This window comes from Balearica regulorum, chromosome 1 (genome assembly GCF_011004875.1).
Source record: "Balearica regulorum gibbericeps isolate bBalReg1 chromosome 1, bBalReg1.pri, whole genome shotgun sequence".
Taxonomy (NCBI): domain Eukaryota; kingdom Metazoa; phylum Chordata; class Aves; order Gruiformes; family Gruidae; genus Balearica; species Balearica regulorum.
The window spans coordinates 97,674,489-97,698,704 of record NC_046184.1 but is presented as its reverse complement, the minus strand read 5'-3'; the positions used below and the strand labels follow the sequence as shown (position 1 = coordinate 97,698,704).

Here is a 24,216-nt window from a genome sequence, read left to right as displayed (position 1 = left end):
CAGCAGTAACGCTGGAGGGATGACAGCAACAGGAACCCTGGTTAAATCATAGAATCATTCTGCTTGGAAAAGACCTTTCAGGTCATCGAGCCCAACCACGCGCCACGTCCACGGGTCTTTGCAATACCTCCAGCACTGGTGACTCGACCACCTCCCCAGGCAGCCTCTTCCGGGGCCTGGCGACAACCCTTGTGACAAAGAACAAGTTGCTCCTCACGGCCCATCTAAACCTGCCCTGGCACAACTGGAGGCCATCGCCTCTCATCCCATCGCTTGTCACTTGGGAGAAGAGACCAACAGCCTCCTGGCTGCAACCTCCTTTCAGGGAGTTCGAGAGAGCCACCAGGTCTCCCCTCAGCCTCCTTCCTCCGGGCGCTAAACCACCCCGGTTCACTCAGCCACTCCTCCTAAGACTCGTGCTCTAGACCCTTCGCCAGCTTCGCTGCCCCAATTTGGGCGCGCTCCAGTGCCTCCATGGCTTTCCTGTCGCGAGGGGCACAAAACCCAACACGGCGCTCCAGGTGCGGCCTCCCACCGCGGTGCCCAGCACAGCGGGACCATCCCTTCCCCAGTCCTGCTGGCCACGCTACTTCCGATACGAGCCAGGCGCTCTTGGCCACCTGGGCATGCTGCCGGCTCACGGCCAGCCAGCCACCGACCAGCAGCCCCGGGTGTTGTCTTCCGCCGGGCAGCTTTCCAGCCACTCTTCCCCCAGCCCGGAGCCTTGCACGGGGTTGTGGTGACCCAAGCGCAGGACCCGGCGCTTGGCCTTGCTGAACCTCAGGCACTTGGTCCCGCCCCACGCAGCCAGCCTGTCCAGATCCCTCTCTAGAGCCTTCCTACCCTCAAGCCCATCAACACTCCCCCACAACCTGGTGCCGCCTGCAATGTGTCGGAGCTGAAAAACGCACCGCGAGGACAGTTCGGGCAGCAGATCTTTCCTTGGAGGCGGCGCAGGTGCTTGGTTGGGGCGTGCTGAGCCTGCCAGCCCCCCCCTGTCCGTGGAAGGCAGCCTCGGCCGGGTTGGAGCTGCTGCAGGTTTCCTTCCAGCTGCGCCCACGGGCAGCCCGGCTTGGCCTTGCGCTGCCTTTCTCGCCCACGCCAGCCTTGCCGAGCCCTTTGCTGCAGCCCAGGGTTGAGCCCGGCCAGCAGCCAGGCGCCCCTCCTGCCTGTGCCTCCCTGCCCTCTCCCGTGGCAAGGGCCCGAAAGAGCAAGAGGGCAGCGAGCCTCCCGGCTCCCCATCAGGATCTGTCAAGGAGGGAAGCCAAAGCTGCCCGTGCACTGCTAGCACAGGCGGGGCCGAGGCGGGGCCGGAGGACAAGAGACAAAACAAGGTGCGCGGGGCCCCCTTGGCGGCCGGGCGGGCAAAAACGGGGGGTGGGGAATCGAACTCGCCGCCCTTCGCACCAGCGTCCCGCGACCTGGCCTCTGCTCCGATCCATCCCCACCCCGACGGCACAGCGCACAGCGCCCCCTACAGCCCTCACACCGCCCTGCGCCCCACCGCTCGCACCCGCGCCCTGCGCCAACCCCTCCCAATACCACACCGCCCGCCTCGCTCCTGACGCGCGCACACACACACACACAGACACTCACTCTCTCACGCGCGCACACCAGCCCGCACATCCCCGCGCACACCGGGCTCTCGCCCCCCGCCTGTGCTGCTCCCGCTCTGCGCAGGACCTCGAGCCGCGCACCGACCCCACCTGCACACCACAACACCACACACCGTGCGCGCACACACACACCCCGCCTCCACAGACAGACAGACAGACAGGACCACCACGGCCCCTCGCCTTCCCCTCCGACACACACCCACACGCTCCATGCTGCCACCACCCACCGGCTGCTTTCTCCAGCTCAACAACGTCTCCCCCCGCACTCACTCTTGCTACAGGCACTTCGCTCCGACGCCAGACCACGGCAGCCGTTCACACGCCTCTTTGCACAGCGGCTGGGCTGCTGGCCTTCTCTCGCTACTCCAGGGGCGTCCCCCATTCCTCAGCGTGGGGGCTCTCCTCCTCCTCTTTCTTCCAAGGACCTGGGCTCCTTTTCCCGCGCTTACTTAGCCGTCGCCACGCGGTCAGCAACCTCAACTAGCTAGCTGGCCAGCTAGCTCTTCAGAAACTTCCGACAATGTAGCATCACCGGCTCGTCTCGCTTGGAAAAGACCTTTCAGGTCATCGAGCCCAACCCTTAACCTAACGCCGCCAAGCCCACCACTAGACCAGGCCCCTACGCGCCACGTCCACGGGTCTTTGCAATTCCTCCAGCGCTGGTGACTCGACCACCTCCCCGGGCAGCCTCTTCCGGGGCCTGGCGACAACCCTGGCGATGAAGTTTTTCCTAATACCCAATCTCATGTCACAGAGGAACAGGCTGGCAAAATGGAAGTGGTACCAATCTTCAGCTAGTTCGGGTGAACCGAACCATAAGAGGCGAATCAAAAGAGAGAGAGAGAGAGATAGAGACGGAGAAACACCAAATCCTACACAAGTACACACACGTCTTTTCTGTTTGGTGCACAGGAACACATTAAAACTCACATGTTTAAATCACTCCAAAAAAGCCCTGCAATGTGTATTTTCACTATTTGTACTGCTTTTTTAGTTCTCTATTTCTTCAGGCAATGACAGCAGATCATTTGGTTTCACACTCAGGCCGTAGCAGCAGCTCAAAATACAAACTTCCAGATGAGCCTCTGTCACTTAAAATGCCTACTAAGCACAAGTAAAATTCACAGAATAATTTACGTGGAAAAGAAAAAGAAAAAAAATGAAAGTAAATAGAAGAGACCCAGGGCAGATACTAGGTCAGACTACGATGTGTGCATAGATTTTGCTAAAAAAAAAAAAAAAAAAAAAAAAAAAAAATCCAGAGGTGAACCATAGCTCTCAAACACAACACCCCAAATTTGGTCTGTGCCAGCAGGATAGCTACAGGGGCAGTGCTGGTGCAAAGATGCTCTCCACTTCTTCTCTGAGCCATAGATCTGTATAACCTTCTAAAAAGGAGGTTCGTGTTTCTGAATAAGTTCTGTGAATATTCCTACATTTTTCTTCTTTCTACTTTGCTTCAAAAACACAGTATATAAGAGTATACTTGGGCATGGAGGGACTATGTTTCCCCCGCCATTTACCTACCAGCTACTCAATCTGGACTTTGACTCAGTAAAGTTTTGCTATCTGTGGGTGCTTGTTTGGTTGGGGTTTTTTTATGCACACCTTCCCTCCCTGCCAAAAAAAAAAAAAAAAAAAAAAAAAAGCCTGAGTAAACCTTTCTCCATCTCATGTTACACAAGATCAGACAAAGCTGCTCTTTGGAAGCTCAGGCTGGATATATAAAAACGCTGTTTGCATAGACCCATGACTAGATCCACACAGGACAAAAATAAAACAAAGCCAAAACAAAGCCAAAACAGGCAATAATGTACAAAGAGCTGATATGGGGATTTATTTTTTTTAATGTATTCCTTCCTTTCAGAGACCTGAAAACCTATTTATTATGGCATTTTTCAGAGTCTCAAACCATTGGAAGGAGGCCTTCTCCTGATATTCAACTCTAGATAGCTCTATCAAGGCGAAAAAAAAAATTATTGAACAGGATCCTGAACAGAAGATGAACTCAATTAGGAGGAAGTTCCTTCATGTTCAAATTATATGCAACACACAAAACATCATCTTTTTTTCAAAAACTTTACTATGCTTGGAAAAACAGTAGGCAAATTCTCTTTTTAAAGAATCAGGACTTGATAGAAGTCTTGCCCGGCGAGAAAAGAAACAGTCAAGAAAAAATAATGAAGTCATTACATGCAAGTATTAATCCAGAACAATTTTTAGCATTACTGAATACAGAAACAACCCCTTATCTCCCATCCCTCGCCACAAAAAAGGCCGTTCTCTTTGAAATACAAATACGCTCTACAACATTGTCTTTTATGACTGATTATCTCGGGTTTTACAGCATGACTGTCTGGAAAACCCTCTGATAAGAAGCAAACACCACTTTGCACACACAAAACGCCAGGACTAGGGAGGAGAAAGATTTCCAAAGGGAGTGGAGGAACAGCAGGGAGAAGGAAGCAAGAAAAGAAATAAAAAGCCTGCCAGCATTTCTGCTGTCATTTCCCGCTTTTGCGTGCACAAGCGTAACCACCTTTTCTAAGCTGTCCAGTCATTTCTGCTTGCAGCTGGCCCTCCTCGCCCCGGGAGCAGCTTCAAGGAGGAACCTCAACGGGAGCTGGCCAAGGTTTCGGGGGGCAAAGGGGACAAGGCAGGGTGGGAGCACGCACGCCCTGCCGCTCACCGAGGAGGGGGAGAGGGGTCGTGCCTTGACTCTACAGCCCTGGTTCCAAGCAGGCAAAGATGAATATTTTCACATCTTACAAATCAACTGCATGCGTCAGGCTACAGCGCTGGGCGGATCGGGCTGAAAAGGCAGGTTTCTGCCGGCGTAACACCTTCCTCACCAACTTGCGTCAATGACGTAGGTGAGGTGGGAGGGAGACGTCTCAACGGGTTACAATCCTTCAGCTGAACCTGCTCGCAGGTGTGGCTAGAAATAGCAGCGGCGGCCTTGCACAGGTGCCAGACCATTGCTGGTGGTCCCTGATGGGCGGCCACTGGTCCCACATCCCACTGGTCCCGGCATCCCCACGACTTTTCACCCCGGCCTGCCCGGGAACTGAACTCTCCTACACGCTCACTGTCTGTAGGTCTGCGTGTAGACAGGTTTAAGAGTATCCTATCTCCATTTCTGCCCAAATCCATAGAGATTTGAATGAAAGCACGCAAATGTAAAGTTATGTCTCAAACCTAAGACTCAGTAATACAAATTGGCCCATATAACGACCTCGGTTTCTATGTGGACAATAAAATCAGTACAATATGAATGCACGTTAATAGGGTCAGAGACTCTTGTAGCCACTGAGAAAGCTTTTTTCAAAGAAACACTAAGTATCCTTTCAGAGGCAGTTTCAACCTCTTTTGTGTATTCTGAAGATCTTTTTTTTTTCTTTCCTACCCAAAAGATGTTTCAATAACACAGAAATTACGTTCTACAACCAGATTTAATCCCAAACTGAAGCAGTATGTACTGTTTACCACTGACTAGAGACAAAGAGAGAAACTCTGTCCCACTGTGCTACTCTCCATTTTGGAAGGGGGAGAAGCAAGGAGGCCTATATTTTAATGAAAATACTCAGTAGGAAAAACCACAACCAAGCAGAGAAAGCTCCGATGATGAATATTGAACCTACACCAAGGTATACCTGACTCCGCAGCACAGCGCGCACACAACTCTGAGCAGCTTATAGCCGAGTGTCATTTTTCTTACCCACTTACCACAAAACAGTACCATCATCTAAAACAAGAAGTGCTGGATCCCTGCAGTGCAATTTGTGGGTTTTACATACGTAGACATTTTAACAGACCCTGCAGGACGACTGAACACAGTTTATGTGGGTTCTAATATTTTTTTAAGATGGTTGAATGGTACTGTCTATCTGAGCTGTTACAGCAGCACGCTATTTAAGCATTAGCTTCATGGACTGCAATAATAAACAAGGCGTCTGAAGCAGGCAGCATTTGAATTTCAAAACATGGCAGCCTATGCTTTGTTGTACCCTCCTGATGGCTAAATCTGGGATGGACGTTTTGCAAATGCTGCCACAAAAAACTAAGAGGAAGAGAAAAAATTACCAGCCGTTCCATCTCCTGCTCCCGAAGCCGCTCTTCCCTCTGCCTCCTGTGATAGTCCATGAGGTCTTCTCTTCCCGAAATGGAGCTAATGCTGTTCTTCCGCTCCCGCATGGACGTTTGCAGTGAGTTTGGCGTCTGTCTATAACTTTCCAGATCCGGGTCATCAAGTTCCACGGAACTGGTGGAAAGGTTTCTTCGGACAGAGAATGACCTGTCAAAATCCACTGGGGAGAAAGAACTACTGGGACTTGTTCCTGAGAGTCCAAGTCTGTCAAAATCATCAGAAAGATATGGGGAAGAAGGGGCTAAAAGCATTTTTTTAGCAATTCGAGGGCTTGCAGGAACACTAAGAGTTGAATTGACATAGGGATTATTCCCAGAAACAGAGTTTGCATGTGGTGAAACCCCTGAGCTGCAAGAAGAAAAATTCAGGTAATTATCAGCATCTAAAGCATTCTGAGGTAGATCTTTTTCTCCAAGTTTTTTCCTTTTAGTATTACCCAGAGAGCTTCTGGGGGGCAAACTTAATGGCACCAGTTGGCTTTCTGTTGATTTATAAAGTCTGGGTAGGGAACGACTGTACATTCCCATATGACTTAGAGATCCACCGGAGTATTTCCTAGGCCGTGAACCCAGAGTCTCCATCATCACATCCTTGTGTTTAACTGGTTTTATGTGAAGGGCTAGGCTGTCTTCAATATTCATCCTCCTGCCTTGCTTTGGGCTAGAAGGCATGCTGGCCGCCCCCGAATTGCTGGCAGGTGAAAGCATCAGCTCATTCCCCGAGCTTCCATTCCACATGGTAAGGAGAGAGCCCGAGATCTTCTTCATCTCCAGCATTCCTGGGAAGTAGACATTGTCATACGATTTGTTTTTCTGACTGTACTTTGAGTAGTGAAACTTATCCATGTGTCCAAGGGATTTCTCATTTTCTCTGCTGGCATGAATATCAAAGTCTGTCCTTCCTAAACTGTACCCACTGAGGGATGGAGACGTGCCCGATACGGAACCCAAATGCTTTATAGAGATACTTTTATCTGGAAGATATGGGCTTTCACAGGGGAACTGCTTGCCACCTTGAATTTTGGTAATAGAGTGTATATTTTTAACACTGGAGGAAGAGTTGGGTTTAACTGGCATAGGTTGTGAAAGGGTTAAATAAGAGCCAGCATAGTCCCCGTTTGTTTTAAATTTGAGACTTGATGAATATTTCTTTGGGTTGAGGTTTTCCATAATATCCTGGAGACCATTTTCAAGGGAATTCGCCACAGAACTCTTTCCCAAACTAGCATTTTGTAATTCCATCTGGTTTTGTGTGTGGCTATACTCTTCCATAATCTTACTGGAATCTGTAAGGAAGAGAAAACAAGAAAAAAAGTTTTAGCAAATAAGTAAGTAGCCTCTTGCATGCCTATGTCTGCACATGAACTTGAAAAGAACACTTTTTCTAATAATTACTGTACTTTTAATAAATGTGTCTCAGATCATTAAGCAAAGGAGGGTATGTACAACCTTCCCATCTCTGTTTTTGCAGAAGATGGAGACCAGGAGAAAAAAAAAAAAAAAAAAAGGGAGGGGGGGAGAGGGACATCACCAAATTCATACTACAAATCAGGAACACAGGTGGAAAGAGGCTAAAACTCTTTCTTTCATGTCCTGTCCATTGCTGGACTCTGGCTCAGCCTTTTTAAACCTGACCCTCCCAAGATGTCCATGAGATAAGGAAGCATTACTGCCCTGACGTTTTACAGCTGAGGAACTGAGGTACACAGAGAAGATGCAAAGTCAACAACAAAGAACTGAACACAGGTGTCCCAGGGCTCAGGATACAGAATGTAAGATACTGCTCATTTCAAAGCTCAGTAAGAGTTTGTCACCTTTCTGCTTACACTGTGGACCATCGTGAAAAGCTTCACGGAAAAGTACAAAAGTGAGGCCCATTTTTCAAGGTGTTTAAGCTCAGTGCTCTTAAAATACAAAGCTGTAACTACATCTGCAAAGAGCACTTTAGCTAAAAGATAGCCTTAAGGAAGTATAATGCTAGGCTCATGACTTCATTCAAAACAACATCACATGACCATTAAAAAGGGGGGTTTAATGTTCCAGGTCCTAACGCTTGTTCAGAATTATAATTAATGTTCTGGAAGAGGACATTGAATGAAAAAGCCTTTGCTGTAGTGGATGTTATTGTTCAACAAAGTGTCAAGCTCCAGCCTACAATTCTGAGCCCCAGTTTGCCGAAAGCAGAGAAAGGAATTCACCTTCTGACAGCATCAGTCACTGCAGGAGATAAACAGGACGCCCGGCAGGCTTGCACTTAGAACTCAGCTGATGCAGAAATGGCACCATTAACATTTACAGAAGCTCCTTGGATGTGCTAGGCTGTGCTTCAAACTAGTAAAGCAATCAGTGTCAGCTCCTGCAGTGCCACAGAGTGTTGCTTCTGAAAATAAGGGTCAAATCTGGGATTTACTCTTCCTTCAGTCACATTTCACCTGTGACTTCAGCCACCTCGTGACAAACCTAATCTCAGCTTGTCACTCAGCAGGAAAACCTAACATCCAAACGTGTAAAGTGCTTTTAAAATCCTTGGAGACAATACTTTAATCCTCTTCCAAGTACCACTTCAGACAATTACACAAACCTAGGCACAAAATTTGGATTCCCACTCCCCACCACAGCTTCATAGCAGAGCTGAGATGATTCAGTTTCAATGAGGATCACTAGGTTCAGCTATCTGGTGGAAGATGGCAATCCATTATTTGAGCAGGTCCTAATTTCTGGGACCTTCCTTGCCAACAAAACAAAAAAACCCCCCTGGTATTCCTTCCTGTCCAGGGCATCATTCAAAAGACCTCTGTTCCACAGGCTTCTGGAAATAAGCTCTTGCTGTATGCAAACTGTGGTAAATCTAAGCGTGTAATAACATATTCTCCACAATTCTTAAGGAACAAACCCATAAGTTTAAGAACAAAGGTAACCATCATTAATGATGTAATCGAATAATAAAAAAATAAATCAGCATTACAGGGTGAACCACTGTACCACTAAATCAAACATCTTCTTGAGCATAGTGGACCTGGGTAAGCATATGTTAATTACAACCTCTGCTAGTGGCCAAAACCATTAACTGGCAGCTTCAGAGCGAAGCCTCAAGTTTACTACTACACAGAATATTTTTATGCTGACCATGATTTTATTTGCTGTATTTTTAAAATGTTACGATGATACCACTATCTAAGTTGCCTTTGAACCAGGAAGTTCACAGAGCTCTCCATCAAACCATCACTGCTGAGAGCAGTGAAACTGCAGTTTCTTGTAACATGGCATTTTACTTGACATTTTTTAGCTACTTTCACAACTTTTGATGAACAGCAATGAAGAAGTTCAAGTGAGCAAAAGGAGGAATGTGATGACCCACGTTCAACTGAACCCTTGTCAGGACAAGACAAAATCATTGGGAAAAGATTAAGCATTCATCATATTAGTGGTGTAATAGGGAAGAAGAACAAGATGTGGAAGTTATTTAAGAACACAGATATAAAGCACAATGTATATGCCTTATATACTTATATAGCTTTCTGTTGTGGAACAGAACTTAATTTCCATCTCCATCTCTCTTTCTCCTATCCTCTTCCAAATATCTCTTAAAATTTAAAGCTAATCTCTAATCAAAATTGTACTGTACAAATCATAACTTGAACACAGCTGAAGTTCAAATGTTTTTGCATAAATTCCACTGGCTCCTATATAAATAGCTTAGCAGACACATTAATACGACATTAATAATTGTTTATTACTCCCTTGCAACACCAATAAGGCACATTTAATCCTACAAAGACTGGATGCTTTTGCCAAAAAACAAGTTAGCTCATGGAAACTTTCAGCCCTGTTCACCACAGCAATGAAGGGTTCATTGTACTTGAAATCCAAACAAGTACAGTAAGAAAAGGTCATGATACCTTCGTGTAGCCACTCAGAGTCAACTTTTCTCTACTACACCTTATGCCAGTTCTGCATTTTCGGTTCCAGCACCACAGTGCCCGCAATCACACAGTTAAATCCCAACTGGACTACAGCATATGTTTAGCTGAACCGTAGCTGCTTCCCACAAACCAGATCTTGTTTGTTTTGTTTATTTTTAGGGTAATGTTTGGGATGAGACTGTGAATATGCCAGGATGCATTACACATCCTGGCCGACGCTGCCTTCACAGTTATAGGGAGCAGGGCCGGGAGCTCCGGCACGTGGTGTGCCCCAAACCCATCCTGCATCCAGGTCAGCCCCAGCTTTTGCTTGGTGACCTTCAGTGCACAGCGCAAGGCTCCTTTGGTTAGCAAAGTATTTGCTGCCTGGAGCTATACAGAAGGAAATTTTTCCCTTTTTTTTTTTTTTAATTTTCTTTTTGTCTCTCCCCTCATTCCTTTTCTTTTCTTCCTTTCCCGAGTTGTTTAGCTGGGGGTCACTGGTTCTAGCCAGGCATTAAACTGATGGGGGGAAGGTGGGCTGTCTGCAGCGTATCCAGCTGTGGCCTTATTCTGGCTGGTAAATGGAGTTAGACATGGAATAAGAACAGATCTTATCCATGTGTCGGGAGAATTAAAGGACCAAAACCGATAACAGATCCTGAGAGATCTCTGTACATTTACAAACAAATTTCATTTTTATTAACTGATTACCTGATCCAACATTCTGAAAGGAGGAGAGGTTACTTCTGTTCGGCATCATATTCGTCTTCTACAGGATGGTAAAAACAACGTTAATTTGAGCAATCCAGGTAAATTTTGACCTGCAAAGAAAGTAACAAAAGAAAAAAAATGTTGCATTAAGAAGTGTATTCTGAGAATATTTTTCAAGTGTATAATATAAATCAAGATCACCTTTTCTTATGGTAAAATTTCCAGAGACAACTCAAAGAAATATGTCAAAATATGTTTGGAAAGGGGACTCCATGTTTAATGTGGAGAAAAAAAAAACCAAACCAAACCAACTGAATGCAGGTGTTTTATCAGTTGAAAAGTTCATATAATTGGATTTGATAATCAGCTATTATCTATGATCCTGACTCTGTGCAGGCAGTTCCTAGTCACAGCTCCTGAGTTTTATCTGTGTTCCTGTGGCTTGCTTAAGAAATCATTAACAAGGTTGGACTTCTCTGCAGAAGACTTTATTTTTGAAAGCCCATAGCCCAAATCCAGCCCACACAACACCAGCACCCTGTAATCACGAAGAAACCTATGTAAAAACAGGTATGCGATCCAAAACACAGAAAATGTTTTGGCATGCAATGATTTCTGAGGTTCCAAAGCAGCCAGACTAGGAATGCACACAGATTCTTTAAAGTTCATTAAAAAAAAAATTAAAAAAAAAAAATTGATATGGCTACACGAGACTTGGCTTAAAAGAAACACCAAAATTAAATCCCAGCCACTAAAGACTAAAATTAAATTTAAATCCAAATACAAGACCTCTAGTGAGTTGCTCTATAAAAAGATTTTTTTTTTTTAATCTTTTTTACACACACATCTGTTTTTAAAAGGTCGACAAAAAAGCTTTTAAAAAAACTACATCAAGTGACAAAATTAATGGTGACCATCTGTAGGTCCTCTGGGCTTTAACTCTGGACGAGCAAATAGAAACGCAGCAGAAAAACAAGTGAAGAATGGAGACAGATGTCTGGGGCTGTCTAGAGACGAGCCACCTATTTAATTAACCATAGTCATCACAGCCGCAACGTTCCAGGTCTCCCTTGCACAGACTTTCCGTGCTGTGCTTTCTCACATTATTTGCCCTGGGAGAAGGGAGCTGGCTGCTAGTCCCCACAGAGGGAGGCTCCTTCCCTGTGACCTCTGGCTTCTCCCTCACCTGCTCCCCACAAGGTGCTCTCCGCAGGGTCGGGGACCCGTCCCTCCCCTCTGCTCCCCCAGGAATCCCCCTGCGCTGGTGTCACTTTGCAGTGCTTTTTCTTTCTCTGCAGAGGTCATCTCTCACTCCTAAAAGGAGAGTTTCCACCCCATCAGGCACCTCTTCCCCCGTCTCAGCAAGAGGTGGGCTTCACCCTGACAGCCTCCGCCACAAGCCTGCAATCTACCGTTCCCCAAAAAACGGCTCTGCTCTCCAAGGAGCCAGGGTGAGGAAGGAGACCCTCAGAGTGCCATACCTCCTGGGGGACTCACCCACCCTATCTGCCCTCTCCAGCACCACAGGACTGAAGTTCTCCAGAGCAGGTGGTGGGAAACAGCCAGGACAGCAGATAGCTTTTCAACCCAAGTTTCTTGCTCAACAGGTTATTTTGTTGACATGGAACGTTTACTATCCTTTTCACCCCACTGGATCTTCCACCCCATGGAGAGACTCCTTCCCTAATTTCTTCCAGCTTGCCTCGTATCCTTCAAACTCAAAACCTGCGTAGCATCCCAGGCTCCTTCCTTGCCAGGACTGGGGCTGTGGGGGATGCGGCCGACAGGCAGCTGAGCCCGGCCAGAGCTAACAGCGGCTCTCCCACTTGTCGAACAGGATCTCTGCCTTTTGTCCGCCTACAAAATGTGAAGGACCAGGGCAGAAATCCTGTTAAAACTGCCACTGTGTTGCCATCATCGCTTGCATAACGGCTAGTAAAAATACCACGCTTCAGGCTCAGAGCTCCCAAGAAAAGAATCAAACATTTAGCTTTTCAGGACACGTTCAACCTGACACAGAAAACTACTGACTCTCAACATTTCACACTGTTCTGTAACAAAAGTATAATTATATCATCAAACTCAAATATAGACAATTTGGAATTAAAAGGCAGAAGAATGGGTTGCTTTTAGAAAAAGGAAAAGACATAATTGGATTCCTGAGTGCCATACTCATCTCTAGCATTGCTGCTTTATGGTTAAAATCATTGGTAAGATCACCAAAAACCTCATCCTTTCTATCTCATGAGATGACGTCTACCACTTAATCAATGTGACAAAAAGTAAAGAGAGAACAGCTGTGAGGGAAGGGTTTCTATGTAATTGAAAATTCAATCTTCAGTTCAGTTTGCTGAATACCTGGGTTTGCTAATAGCTGAAAGGAAGACTGTCTTTAAGGTTAAATATTTATATGGTTTCAGTTTGAGAACTCATTACACATCTCTCTTCTCAGAGCATGACAGATCAGAGAAGTCATCACCTAGCAATAATTGGATTTTTGGGGGCATAAACAAGAGCATAAACAAGAAATAATTAATGAATTAATGAACTGAGCAAATGAACAGCTCAAAATCAACAGTTTATGTGCTCTCATGAAATCATACTCTTTCAGATGAGGGTTATGCAGGGCCTCATCCAACGACCAGCGAGGCTGACTCTCGTTACAGAGCACATGCCACGCTCTGCCTTGGCTGGAACGAAGCAAAATGATTTCATCTGGGATTTATAAAGTCATCTGAAGTGAATATATACAGCATTACCAATTGTGTTTCATCTCTACAGTGTCCAGGCCAAATTAAGTTTTGTTTCACTAACGACCAGAAGAAACAGTGATTCATGACCCAAACAAGCGGCGAGTCAAACAAAGGATTCCAGTTTTAAGATATTATAAGCCACAGGGTGGCTTGACAGTAAAAACTCCTTTTCCTTGGTGTAGGACCCTAGAGCTGCAGCTCAACCAAGCTGCAGGTACAGCTCTACCAAGCTGCAGGTACAGCTCTACCAGGCATTTAGCCCATGGATTTAAGGCGATGTTTTCTCACCACGTGGTTTCTCTCCCCTTCCTTGACTCCTGCCTGGGCTGATACCCACCTCCCTTCAGCAGAGTCTGCCACGGCACCCGCTTTGCTCTTACCTTACCAACGGAGTCGGTCGCAATGCCCCAGGCACAGTAAAGTGTTCCTCTGACCAAAAATAAACAGTTAAACAGAGTTCTTAAATTTGGCCGTCTCTCCTTTAAGGCTTTTCTGCACTTCATTGTTTCTTCATTTTCAGTTTCTCACAAAACACTACCAGTGGTTCCCAGCAGCTGCCGTTCCCTCTCCTATCTCTGACCCTTCTCTTCACAAACTCCTACAGCAGTGTGCAGCCACCCACGGGAAACAGATGAAGCCCCGAGTGATGGAGGGTGAGGACAAAACCCCATCGTTGCCACAGTCCACACACCATCATTAGAGTTTCATTTGTGCTGAAAAAAGAAGGTTTTCAAATTATTAGGGTCCATTTCGTCTGCTCCAATAAAACACAGGCTGTTCTGGAGGCAAGAAAGCCTCCTAAATTTTTCCACCCTGAACTAAGTTTGGTGAATGAGTGCCGATGGCTTCGGCGCCTGAAGATTTAACTTTCCCACAGTGTAGCGCACCTACGTGCATGAATGGACTGCTCCATTACCAAGTTGATTTACTTCTTTCCTGCATAATCTGAGGACAACGTACATGCTTCTGATTAAATCCAGCCTGGTTTGTTTGGGTGGTTTGGGGGTTTTTTTTCCTGATTTTGTTTGTTTATAAACAAAAGTCCTGATAGGTTCAAACTGATGGGAAAATAAAACTGACCAGGATCTATAGTTTACCTCCAAACCACTCAAGTGTAAATCCCTCTCTTCCCAATCCCTTAAAGCCTACTGTCAGACCAAAGCAATACATTGACAGAAAGGCACCTGCATAATTTGGTGGAGATTCTGTACCCATAAACTAGCGAATGGACACATCCTTAAGAGAGAACACGGCCATCTCTGCCAAAAACTGGGCAACTCAGCAAGGCGGTTATCTAAAGGTTGCCTTAAACATCCTTCTTCATTTCCTCCTCCTCCCCCACAACACAATATACTAGACCCTAAGCTACAGCTAATTTCCTGCCAGCATAGCCCTGAAATCTGCTCAGTCCCTGGCTTTTCACGATATAGGTCCTGCAATACGTTGGTTCCCACAGTGCAAGAGAGCACAAGGTCTGGTTACAGGCGTAGGGTGTTTTAGTTCACAGAGCTCACAGTTTGGCACCTTCACCAACACTAAATAAAAGTAAAATATCTGTGAATCAGATTTGACTAAATCACTCCCTCGTAATCCTGCAGGTTTCCGATATGGAAAAGGGAGCGGCAGAGGAAGCCGCTCTTATGGCTTATCTCTTCCTCTGAGAAATTATCGTGCTGGATATTGGAGAAGGAGCAGAAAAAGGGCAGTGCAACAACAACATAAAACACCTTAGATAGATAACTTTGTTCCTCTCATAAATCGCATCTATTTTACTGGAATAACTACCCCAACTACTCCAAAAATTGCACCCAAATATGACATTTTTAATTATTCTGTCCTACTGTGTAACCATGATTCTCTCCTACTTGATAAGGATTGATGTTGTAGGCATTGTCAAATCAATTGCTCTTTCCAGTAGATGGAAACCATGTAATCATTTTAATCAGGTCATGACAACTGACAATTTTAAATGTGCATCAAAAATTAAAACATTCATTATCATGTAAATACTATAGTTTGGTGACTACAAATTGAGATTTAAACCATTGACATAAGAGACACTGACTGCTGAGTGTGTCCAAATAAAAACGACAGAGGAAAACACTGAAGTTTTATAACTTTTGTGCCATAATACCTACTCTTTACCTGAAACTGAAACTGCTACAGTACACCTTTCGATGAATCTTATCTCATGCCTGTGCATTTGGTAGGACAAGAGATTAGACCACCTGCTCAAACCGCATTATTTTAGTAGACATCACTGTGCCTCCTCCTTATTTTGCAGTCACACAAACCACTGTTTCATGTGGACTAGTTCACCGAGATCAGTTGAGGTAAGAAGGAGAGTTAATTCTTTTCTACCCAAACAAAAGCCACCAACAAGCAGAGACGAATTAGAAGAGATTTCTGTTAAAACAGTGAACACTTTTCTTCATGTGGAAAAACAGGGCTGGCAGAGGACAAGACAGCTCAAGTCATACTCCTCTTTTCTACCTTGATAGCCTTCTGGTAGTTAAGATTAAGAGTCAGTTATCTGACCCAATGGATGATTCATCTCACACCACTAGTGACAAGCTCCCTGGTATTGTTCTGACACTATATCATTAACTCCTTTCCTATGGAAAATTTGAGCGTGCTCAAAAGAATTGCAAATCGAGACTTAGAAAATTCACACAGACATGGTAAAAAGAAAGCTTTGCTGGTGGACAGTGATTGATTGCTTATATCTCATTGTGCAGACTAACAAAACCCAAAACAAACAACATAGCTGTTGTAGTAATAAATGTACATAAATATTCTAGACCCACATAATTCTTACTCCTGAAGTCGAGGAAATACATACTTTCTTCATCTAAAATTTCAGGAAGGACGTTGAGTGAAAAACAATTATGAATCCAAATTCATACTGTACAGGAGCAGAAATTCTCACTGCAAAAGAGCAGAAAGACCCTAAAGAAAAGTTTCTCCTTTCCCATCCTACCTGACATAATAAACCTGCCTCTAGGATGCCCCTAACAAATTCAATGAGAGCTTGCCACACACAGCAGGTAGGTAAGTCCCAGAAAATCTAAGCAGCTAGAAAAACTAATCAGAACAGCTTCAGAGATCATCTAATCGCTTTTTTCTTTTTTTTTTTTGATCTTCTCAGATGTCCTTACCGTTGTTTTTTTCCTCTCTATTGCATTTTCCCACTCTATCAGGCAACCTTTGCCCACGATCTGCTTTCCTCTGTGCTGATTTCTTTCACTGCCACTTTGTGCCTGTCACTTCCTTTTGTTAATCAGTTCCCTCCAGTGCCCACTTATTCTGACAGTTTCTGTCTCTCTTACTTCGTTTGTCCATTTCTCCTCACTTTGTCTCCTTCCCGAGATGCTTGCCCCATATTTCCAAATGTCCCCTCTAGCTCTTTAACGCTTCGTCATTTTCCAGCACTCTCAGGGCACCAAGCATTCCCCCAGACTAAATGCTTCTCATCACGCTTGCTTGGCAAACCACATCATGACAGCGACAGCTCAAGTGGCATCCACTGTGGTTGTTGTGCTACCAAGCCATGGGCCTGCCTGCACAAATACAGGGCTGCATTTATCAGCAAGTCCCAGGACTACGTTCCCTCAAGCGAGGAATACAGGTACTATACCTGCAGTTACACCATTTAATATAATTAAGGAAGTTAAATAAAATGGTTCATTTAACAACTGATCCCACCTGCATGGGATGTGAGTAAGAAAAAAACCAAGCCTGGTCATATTTATGGAGTCTCTGGAGGACCTTCTACTCCCCTTGGATTTCTGTGGCATCTTGGATGTGCCCCACCGGTCTAAAACAAAACCTAAACGAACAGCATCTGCTCTCATCACCCCAAACAGGGCATCGTCTTACAGCTGTTTAGTTAATTCAACGGGAAGCACTGTTTGCTCTACTAGCAGTTACTACACATCAGAATTAACTGATAATTTGTTTAACAAATGAAAATGGAGAGAATACACTCCACGTGCAGTGAACACAGCATTAATTCATTCATAAACAATCACCAGCACTTCCCACACATGCACACTTTCATTATTTCAGCTTTTCTCTGGAAAAGTGGGAAAGACAGGCAAGATCTTCCCATCCAAAACCCTTTAGTCATTCTGATCCAACTCCAGCCTCAAGGTGGACCTGCAATCTTTACTTCACCCATCCTCTGTTTCCTGTCTAAAACCAAAATACTCCAAATTTTTCATGATGGACTTTCTTCCTTCATAACAATGGTCAACTGTTGTCTTTGCATACTTTCAAGGAGCAGGTAGCTAATTGTATCTGATAAGCACAGACAGTAACTGATACAGAAAAAACGAAAAAAAATGGCTACTCTTCCTGTCCTGGTTGCTGCCAAAGATTTCCATTCCCTCAGTAAAAACACAGATGCACAAAAGAGTCAATTTAGCATTTGTCAAAATGGAAGGGAAATAAATTTCTGTTGTGGAAAAGGAACTGTGCAAAATGAAGAAAAATGGTACTATTGGCTCTGGAAAAGATACAGTGGTACGATTTCAGTGCCCTAAAAATATGTCTTTCTGCAACCCTCTTAGTTCAGCTAAGTTCACCTTGACAGCAAAGGTAGGCACTCTTCCATCTTCTGATTACTTCATCTCCTTTCTCTCCTACATTGCTTCCTTCTGCTGTGGGAAAGCAAGCCCATCCTCATCCTTCGCGATTCCATCTGGCACCACCATGCCTCACCTCCTCCCATCTCTCTTCCTTTCCCATGTTAATACCTTATCTTTGGGGACCTTGGCTATGAGAACATAGCGAAAGGAAAAACTGAGAAGTTCACCAAAGGTGAGAACTTGCAAAACTGTCTCTCTCATCTCCCTTTTCCCCCAAAAGCGAGAGAATGCCTGGCACAAAGATGAAACATTCACCAAGTTCTGACTGGCAACACGTCCACCCAGCTGCCCTGGAGATGCCGGCATGGGGGATTCGGGCACGTGCGGAGTCAAGGCGCGCAGACAAGATGACACGCTGACAAGATGAGCATTTGGGAGAAAAGGAACTGGTGACAAAAGCCATGTGTTTAAGATCACACAAGCACTACAAGCACTCAGTGGCAGGAGCAGAAAACCCATCTCTTGAGCTTTTATGTAAGCACAGCCAGTCTATTTACACTTCTGCACATGGGGAAATTCCTCAGGCAGCTTTGGGGCGGGAGGAGAAGGAGCGGGGGCCGTTGGTTTCCAGACCGTTCCTCCTTTTGGTGGTGGGCAGCGGGTACCTCTCCGAAAAGGCTCGGATCTCCAAGCTGAATTCACCACCGAGCGTGCGGCTCCGGGCGACACCGAAGCCCGCAGCCCGGCCCCGGCTGCTGACAGGGCTACACGAGGGGGGAGTTACGAGCTCTAAATCTGTCAGGGGAGACCGAGCCCAAACCCTTCGATTTCCGCAAGCCAATCAGACGTAATGCCGGATTCCTGTTGCTAAACTCTAGCGATGCCGAGACGGCATCCATCGCTAGCTCAGCCCTGGGAGAAACCCGTCTCCGCTGGGCACAGCAGCCTTCGCACAGCCGCAGGAGGCTTTAAAAGCCACCAGCCTAACAAAGAAGCGCGGACAAAGAGCGCTGTCCTACGTCTTCCCCTCCACCAGGTAGATTATTGACGATGGAAAACCAAACCAAACCAAACCAAACCAAACCAATCCCCGCCGTTCCTCCCGCGCCTCCTCGGCCCACAGACGCGCGGGGACGGAGACCCCCACCGCCCCCCGGGGCAGACGCTTTGTTCGCCGGCGGGGACGCGGCAGCGCCCGCCAGCACCGGGGGGGGGGGAAACACCCGGACAAAGGGGGAGAGGCGACTGGCGCCGAAAGGGACACCGGGGATAGCTGCAGGGTCTCCGCCGAGCCGGGCGGCAAGGGGGGAACCCCGCCGCTCCCACCCGTCAGAAACGCGACGGAGCCGGAGGGTGTTTCCACAAACTCCCCTAAAAGTAGCCAAAACACGGGGACAGCTGTGACCAGCTCAGCCGGCGTCATCCTGGGCTCTGCGTGACCGGCGGGAACCCTCTCCCCATCCCCACCGGCAGCTCCGCAGAGCTCCGCCGACGACGACAGCGGAACCGCCGCAGCCCGGGAGCGCTACACCCAACCCCGCGGGACGGCGCTTCCCCCGGGCCCCGCACTCACCGCCGCCTCCTGCCGCCGCTGCCCCCCGCGCATCCCGCTGCCCGGCCGCCGCTGCCAGCGCCGCCGCCTCCCGCCTCCCCCCGCCGCCGGGAGCCGCCCCCCGCGCGGCAGCCAGCACCGCCCCGCGCAGGGGCGCGCCCGCCCCCCCCCCCCCCCCACCGCTGGGGCGGGGGGCACCCCCGCGGGCGGAATGGTTCGCTCCCCTCAGGCCGGGGTCTCGGGAGCGGGGCGGCCGAAGGAGAGCCGGAATGGGGGTGGGGGGTGGGCGGGCGAAAAGGGGGAAACACGCACAGAGATACCCATAGCGCGGGGGGACGGGAGCTCGGCCGACGAAGCGGCGGGGTCTTGCCGGGGCCGCTCCGGGGGACAGCCGGCGGAGGGGCCGCGGCGGGCGCTGCGCGACCCATAAATATGAATCGTGAGGCAATTTCCTGCCCGTGAGATTAGCTGAGCAACAGGGCGGCTCCGGGAGGGTGCGGGCACGGTTTTGCTTGCCTGGGGCTCGGGGTGCGTTTACCAGTGCTCTTCCTCATCCTCCTCCTCCTCCTCATCATCATCCCCGTGGGAGCCGTGTTGGAGAGGGGGCTGCCCTCCGCCCTCCCAGCTCCGGAGGGGAGCCGGGTTGCCTCCCTGGCCAGGTGGGGTGTCCCTGCCGCTCCCCCCAGCCCGGGAGTCATGCCCTGCTGCCGCCTGCCAGAAGCCTTCCTGCAATTTAGTCCTACCTGAAAGAAATACACGCGTGCGTGTATGTGTATACATATATAAATATGCATACCTGTTTAGATACACAGGGCCCCCTAAAAGACCTCCACCCAGGCCCCATGCATCAGCGAAGGATGTACGCAGGTGGCATCTGGCACCGCCAGCGTTTCGCTGTCCCAAAGTGAGGAACGGGCTGGTGAGCCCAACCGGGCCTCGCGGGCAGGGCTTTCAAACCACAGCAAGCGTGCAAACCAACACATGCTCAGCAAAGCGTGTTTGCCTGAGCAGCCCGCCTCGCCTGTCCCGCGTTTGGCAAGTGGCTGGGGGTGCCGATCCAGACCCCCTCAGAGGTCCCCGCTCAGGAGGCTGCTCAGCGGCAGAGGCAGCCAGGCTAACCGCTGGGTTGCAGCTGTTACCAAGGAAAACAAAAAGGGCAAAGAGCCTCCGTGGGAGGTGTCTTCCCACCCACGGGACCGGTGGGTGCTGGGAGCGTATAACGAACCTTTGCTTTCCGAGCGCACGTATAGCGTCAGCTTGGTAAGGAAAACTCCAGCGATGAGAGATGTGAGCCAGCCTGGAGGACTGCGCTCGGGGCAACGAGCCAGAGTATCCTGCATAGCGATCTTGTTTCATGCTGTGCGGCCTCGTCACTCTACCTTTCTCCATTTTTTTTCCCCAAAGAGGAAATGCAGGGATCGCAGCGCGTACCCGCTGCACGGGGGTCCTGCGGGGTGAGTCGAAGCTCACACGGCGCTCGGCAGATGTAAACTGCTGCCATGATCGCTGACTGTTCCCATCTGCCGTGGGGAAACGGGGTTCGTTGTGATACGGTTCCTGCCTTGTATTTTCCAGGGGAAATTTTACTTGGCTAAAACCGTTCCTTTACCACAATATAAACTTTGTAATAACTCATTAAAATCTGCAGTCTGCATAGTAACACCCACAGTACCAGAGAATATTAAAAAAATAAAGATAGGGCCTTGCCTGGCCTGGTGTCTACTGTAGTTTACATATAAAAAGACAAGCCTTTGAGACTAATTACTCAAATAGTCCAGAACCTGGATGAGCTCTTCTTCTGTGGTGCCTCCACAAAGGTTCGAGTGCTTCATCTACTAGTAGTGTTGAACCTGGCTCTTCTCTTTTGTTCACTGAACAAGCAAGAAGGAGTACATGCAGTTAAAAAAATAAAGGCATATATGTGTAATGAATGCAGAGTTAAGGACATGCTCACAGCTGGAAGAGTCGAGAATGACTTTTAACCCTGCCACAGCCAGAGCCAAAAGCAGCAAACCTTCCCTTCGTCTTACATGATCTTTCTTTTCCTTTTAAGTGGGAAAACTGTAAGTAATAGTCTGCAAAAAAATCTCCCTAGGGAAAATGATGCCTAATAGTATGGAAAAGAGTAACTTTGCACTTGTGGTTAAATTTACTCTGAAGGATTTTTCAATATGCTGGCTGAAATGTTCCTTTGGTTAGTTCCTACACAGTAGGTGAAGTGGCAGCAAAGCTGGGTCAGGCTTAGCATGTGTTTCCCCTCATACATGTATGCTGGGAAAATTTTATCCGAGTCAGTGTCATCTGTTTCTTGGCAGCAAAGGAGAGAAAAATAAGGAGCAAAGCTTATTTCTAAAATACCAAGAGGTGCTCAAAACCAGCCATAGCTGAGGTCCTGAAATAACTTGATAAGTTGGAATGTTTAACAGGCAAGAGTCTGGCAATTTAACAACACACACACAAAAAATACTCTCTTGGATATTTTATGAATAGGAAATACTTAAAAATTAGCAAACAAGTGAAAATTCAAAAACTAAAGAGCTGAAAACTCTTGTTGGAAGAAAAGCAACAATACTGCTATTAAAGAAAGTCGAGACAAAGGGTATGGAAACTTGTACAAGAGCTACAGGTCTTAGATGGGTTCAGCAGTCCACCTAGCTAGCTTTAACTGTTTTTATGGCAGTTGCACAGCTACATCAACTGTACTGCATATCATAGCGGCTTTTAAAATTCTCCTCCCCTGAGTCTGCAAGCACGCCCAATAAAAGTTTAGTTTCCATGGTAATTCATATAAGTAGAAATCAAATGTTGGAATGTTTGCAAAAAGTATGCTTTAATCAGGAGCATTGAAAATGGCAATAAAATACTTCGGTGCCATGCTTCTATAACAGGGAAGGAGAGATGTCTCCAGCCACTTTCAGAACTGAAGTCACCTCTGAGCAGGCACCCGCAATCACCTCTGCATTACCCAGTCCCTTACCTTTACAGATTTTATACCCACGAGGTGTGGGCATGACTGCATTTCTATCAAATGAGCCAGAGCCCACAGCTGGGAGTTGGTTCAAGCTTTATGCTGCCTGCAGGAGGAGAGACAATACCCAGCCTGACGAAGTCAGTTGAGATAAAGCTACCCATAGATGACTGGGTGTAACTACACCCAGTCTTTTCTTTGGTGGCAAAACTGGTCTGGTTTCTTCCCTTTCCTGCCTTAACTATTCATTTTGATTCCCAATCTATAGTTTGTGACCTTCTTTGGTGGGCTGATGCAGCTATTTGTGAAAAGCAGATCAAGAAAATTATTGAGGTGAAACCTCTTCCTTCCCTGCACCTCTCCGCCTTCTGAAAAAGGTCCAACAAGTAGTTGCATTAGAGTGGCTGATGAGGAACAACAAAGATCTGAGCAATTGTGCTTGAGACCAAGGCTCTGTTTCTTGAACCGGCATCACCAATACACCAACGGATTATTAAATTGCACCCTTTTTGAACAAACACATGGCAACAGATGAGGTTGTAAGGATTCAGTGCTTTGCATCATGTAACCAGAGCATTTTGAACAACCGCCTCAGTGAAGAAACCCGGCCGTTGCTTGCCATGGCGGAAGAAAACAATTGTTTATAGCCTGAAAACAATAACAATGGTCACAACCAGAACTTCTGGTGAAACTTCAAAGCGAGCGGTGATTCTTCTGTTGTAACTTCCTCAAGGACATTTTGAGGCAGTGTAGCACGCTGGATTCTAGGTACTGAAACAAACTTGGTGTTTAAGGCTCATCAGGAATCTCTGCAAAATAAAAAGGCAACCAGAAGCATGACTGCATTCATCAGTACCAGTCCAGAGAAAAAAATCATGCCCAATAGACACACTGGTCATCCACGTGAAAATCTAAAAATCTGTTAATACAGCACACAGTAGAAAGGAATATCAAACAATAGAAAAATAAGGTAAGATGAGGTTCAACCAGTGCACTGTTCTTGTGACTTGGCCTGAAACTTTCTTAAATTGTCACACAAGACCTATCAAGAAGAAACTGCCTGGGGAAAATAAGTTACATGAGTAATCAAATCTCATGCTCCAGGGCACAAGTCAATTGCTGGAAGGGTCAAGAAAGGAATTTCCTCACTCTCTTCCTTTGCACAGTTGTACACAATTAACTAGGTTGTAATTGCAAGGCAAGAAAGCGGTTAGGTTTTGCATTCCTCTGAATCATCAAGTGCTGCCTTTGCAGCCAAATTCAGAGCTTAAGGTACAGGTCTAGTATGGAGGGTTTTGTTGCACTCCTGTGAGGCTTTGCCTGGATTTGCAGCACAGTTTTGAGGTCTGCTCTTCTTTCGATGCTGACTGCCTAGCTCAGAGTATGGCCGCATTGCAGAACTACCATTAATGTGAGAACTCGACTGATTTAGGTAGTTAGTTTTCTGTTAATAATAAGTAGTTACCTTAAAAATCTCTCTGTCAATAAACTGCACAACTCATAATGACTCATTTAAGTAGTAACAATGTTGTAGCCGTATGCCTAAAGATATAAACAAGACGAGATTTGTTGGGAAGGTAAGCATTTTTATTAAAGCAACTAGACCATTTAGTGCAATAAAAGATCATGCTATTTCTTCTTTAAATAGAACATTTTAGTAATCAAAAGGATTTTTGCTAACACAGGCCAGACATTACTCTGCTTCAAATCACAAGAGCACTACCCTATTAGCTGGTGTATGGCTATCTGTCTTTGCAGCTGATTAATTGCTTCCCTTTGCTAGAATCAGCATGCTTCTGTGCGTGGGGGTGGCTGAGGGCTTAATGAGCCAACTCTGATACTGCTGCTAAGCTCACTACAGCGTTACTAAAGTTTTTCTGTACACAAGTACATTTTTGATATATGATCTGTGCACAAACATGTTGAAAACTGCAAGCGCTGGATCTACAGGCAAAGCCTTGGTCAGTGCTCCTCAC

General features: G+C 46.8%; 1 protein-coding gene and 1 long non-coding RNA gene across 8 annotated transcripts in view; both read right to left on the bottom strand.

The window, feature by feature from the left end:
* PHLDB2 (pleckstrin homology like domain family B member 2) overlaps positions 1-19,392 on the bottom strand; it is a 70,520-nt gene extending 51,128 nt beyond the window's left edge. For 6 of the 7 annotated variants that reach the window (XM_075767773.1, XM_075767801.1, XM_075767815.1 and 3 more), the window contains exons 1-3: positions 19,294-19,392; positions 10,379-10,488; positions 5,700-7,048 (exon numbers count right to left, since the gene is read on the bottom strand). In XM_075767773.1, the coding sequence (XP_075623888.1) occupies positions 5,700-7,048; positions 10,379-10,427 (1,398 nt within the window). In that variant the 5' untranslated portion in view covers positions 10,428-10,488; positions 19,294-19,392. Of the gene's footprint in view, positions 1-5,699; positions 7,049-9,120; positions 9,158-10,378; positions 10,489-19,293 lie in introns of all 7 variants that reach the window. The other variant, XM_075767784.1, reaches the window with a different exon arrangement.
* A 2,346-nt stretch (positions 19,393-21,738) lies between these two features.
* LOC142604045 (uncharacterized) overlaps positions 21,739-24,216 on the bottom strand; it is a 44,511-nt gene continuing 42,033 nt past the window's right edge. Inside the window, exon 3 of the long non-coding RNA XR_012837938.1 lies at positions 21,739-23,049. This is a non-coding gene — a long non-coding RNA (uncharacterized LOC142604045). The remainder of the gene's footprint in view (positions 23,050-24,216) is intronic.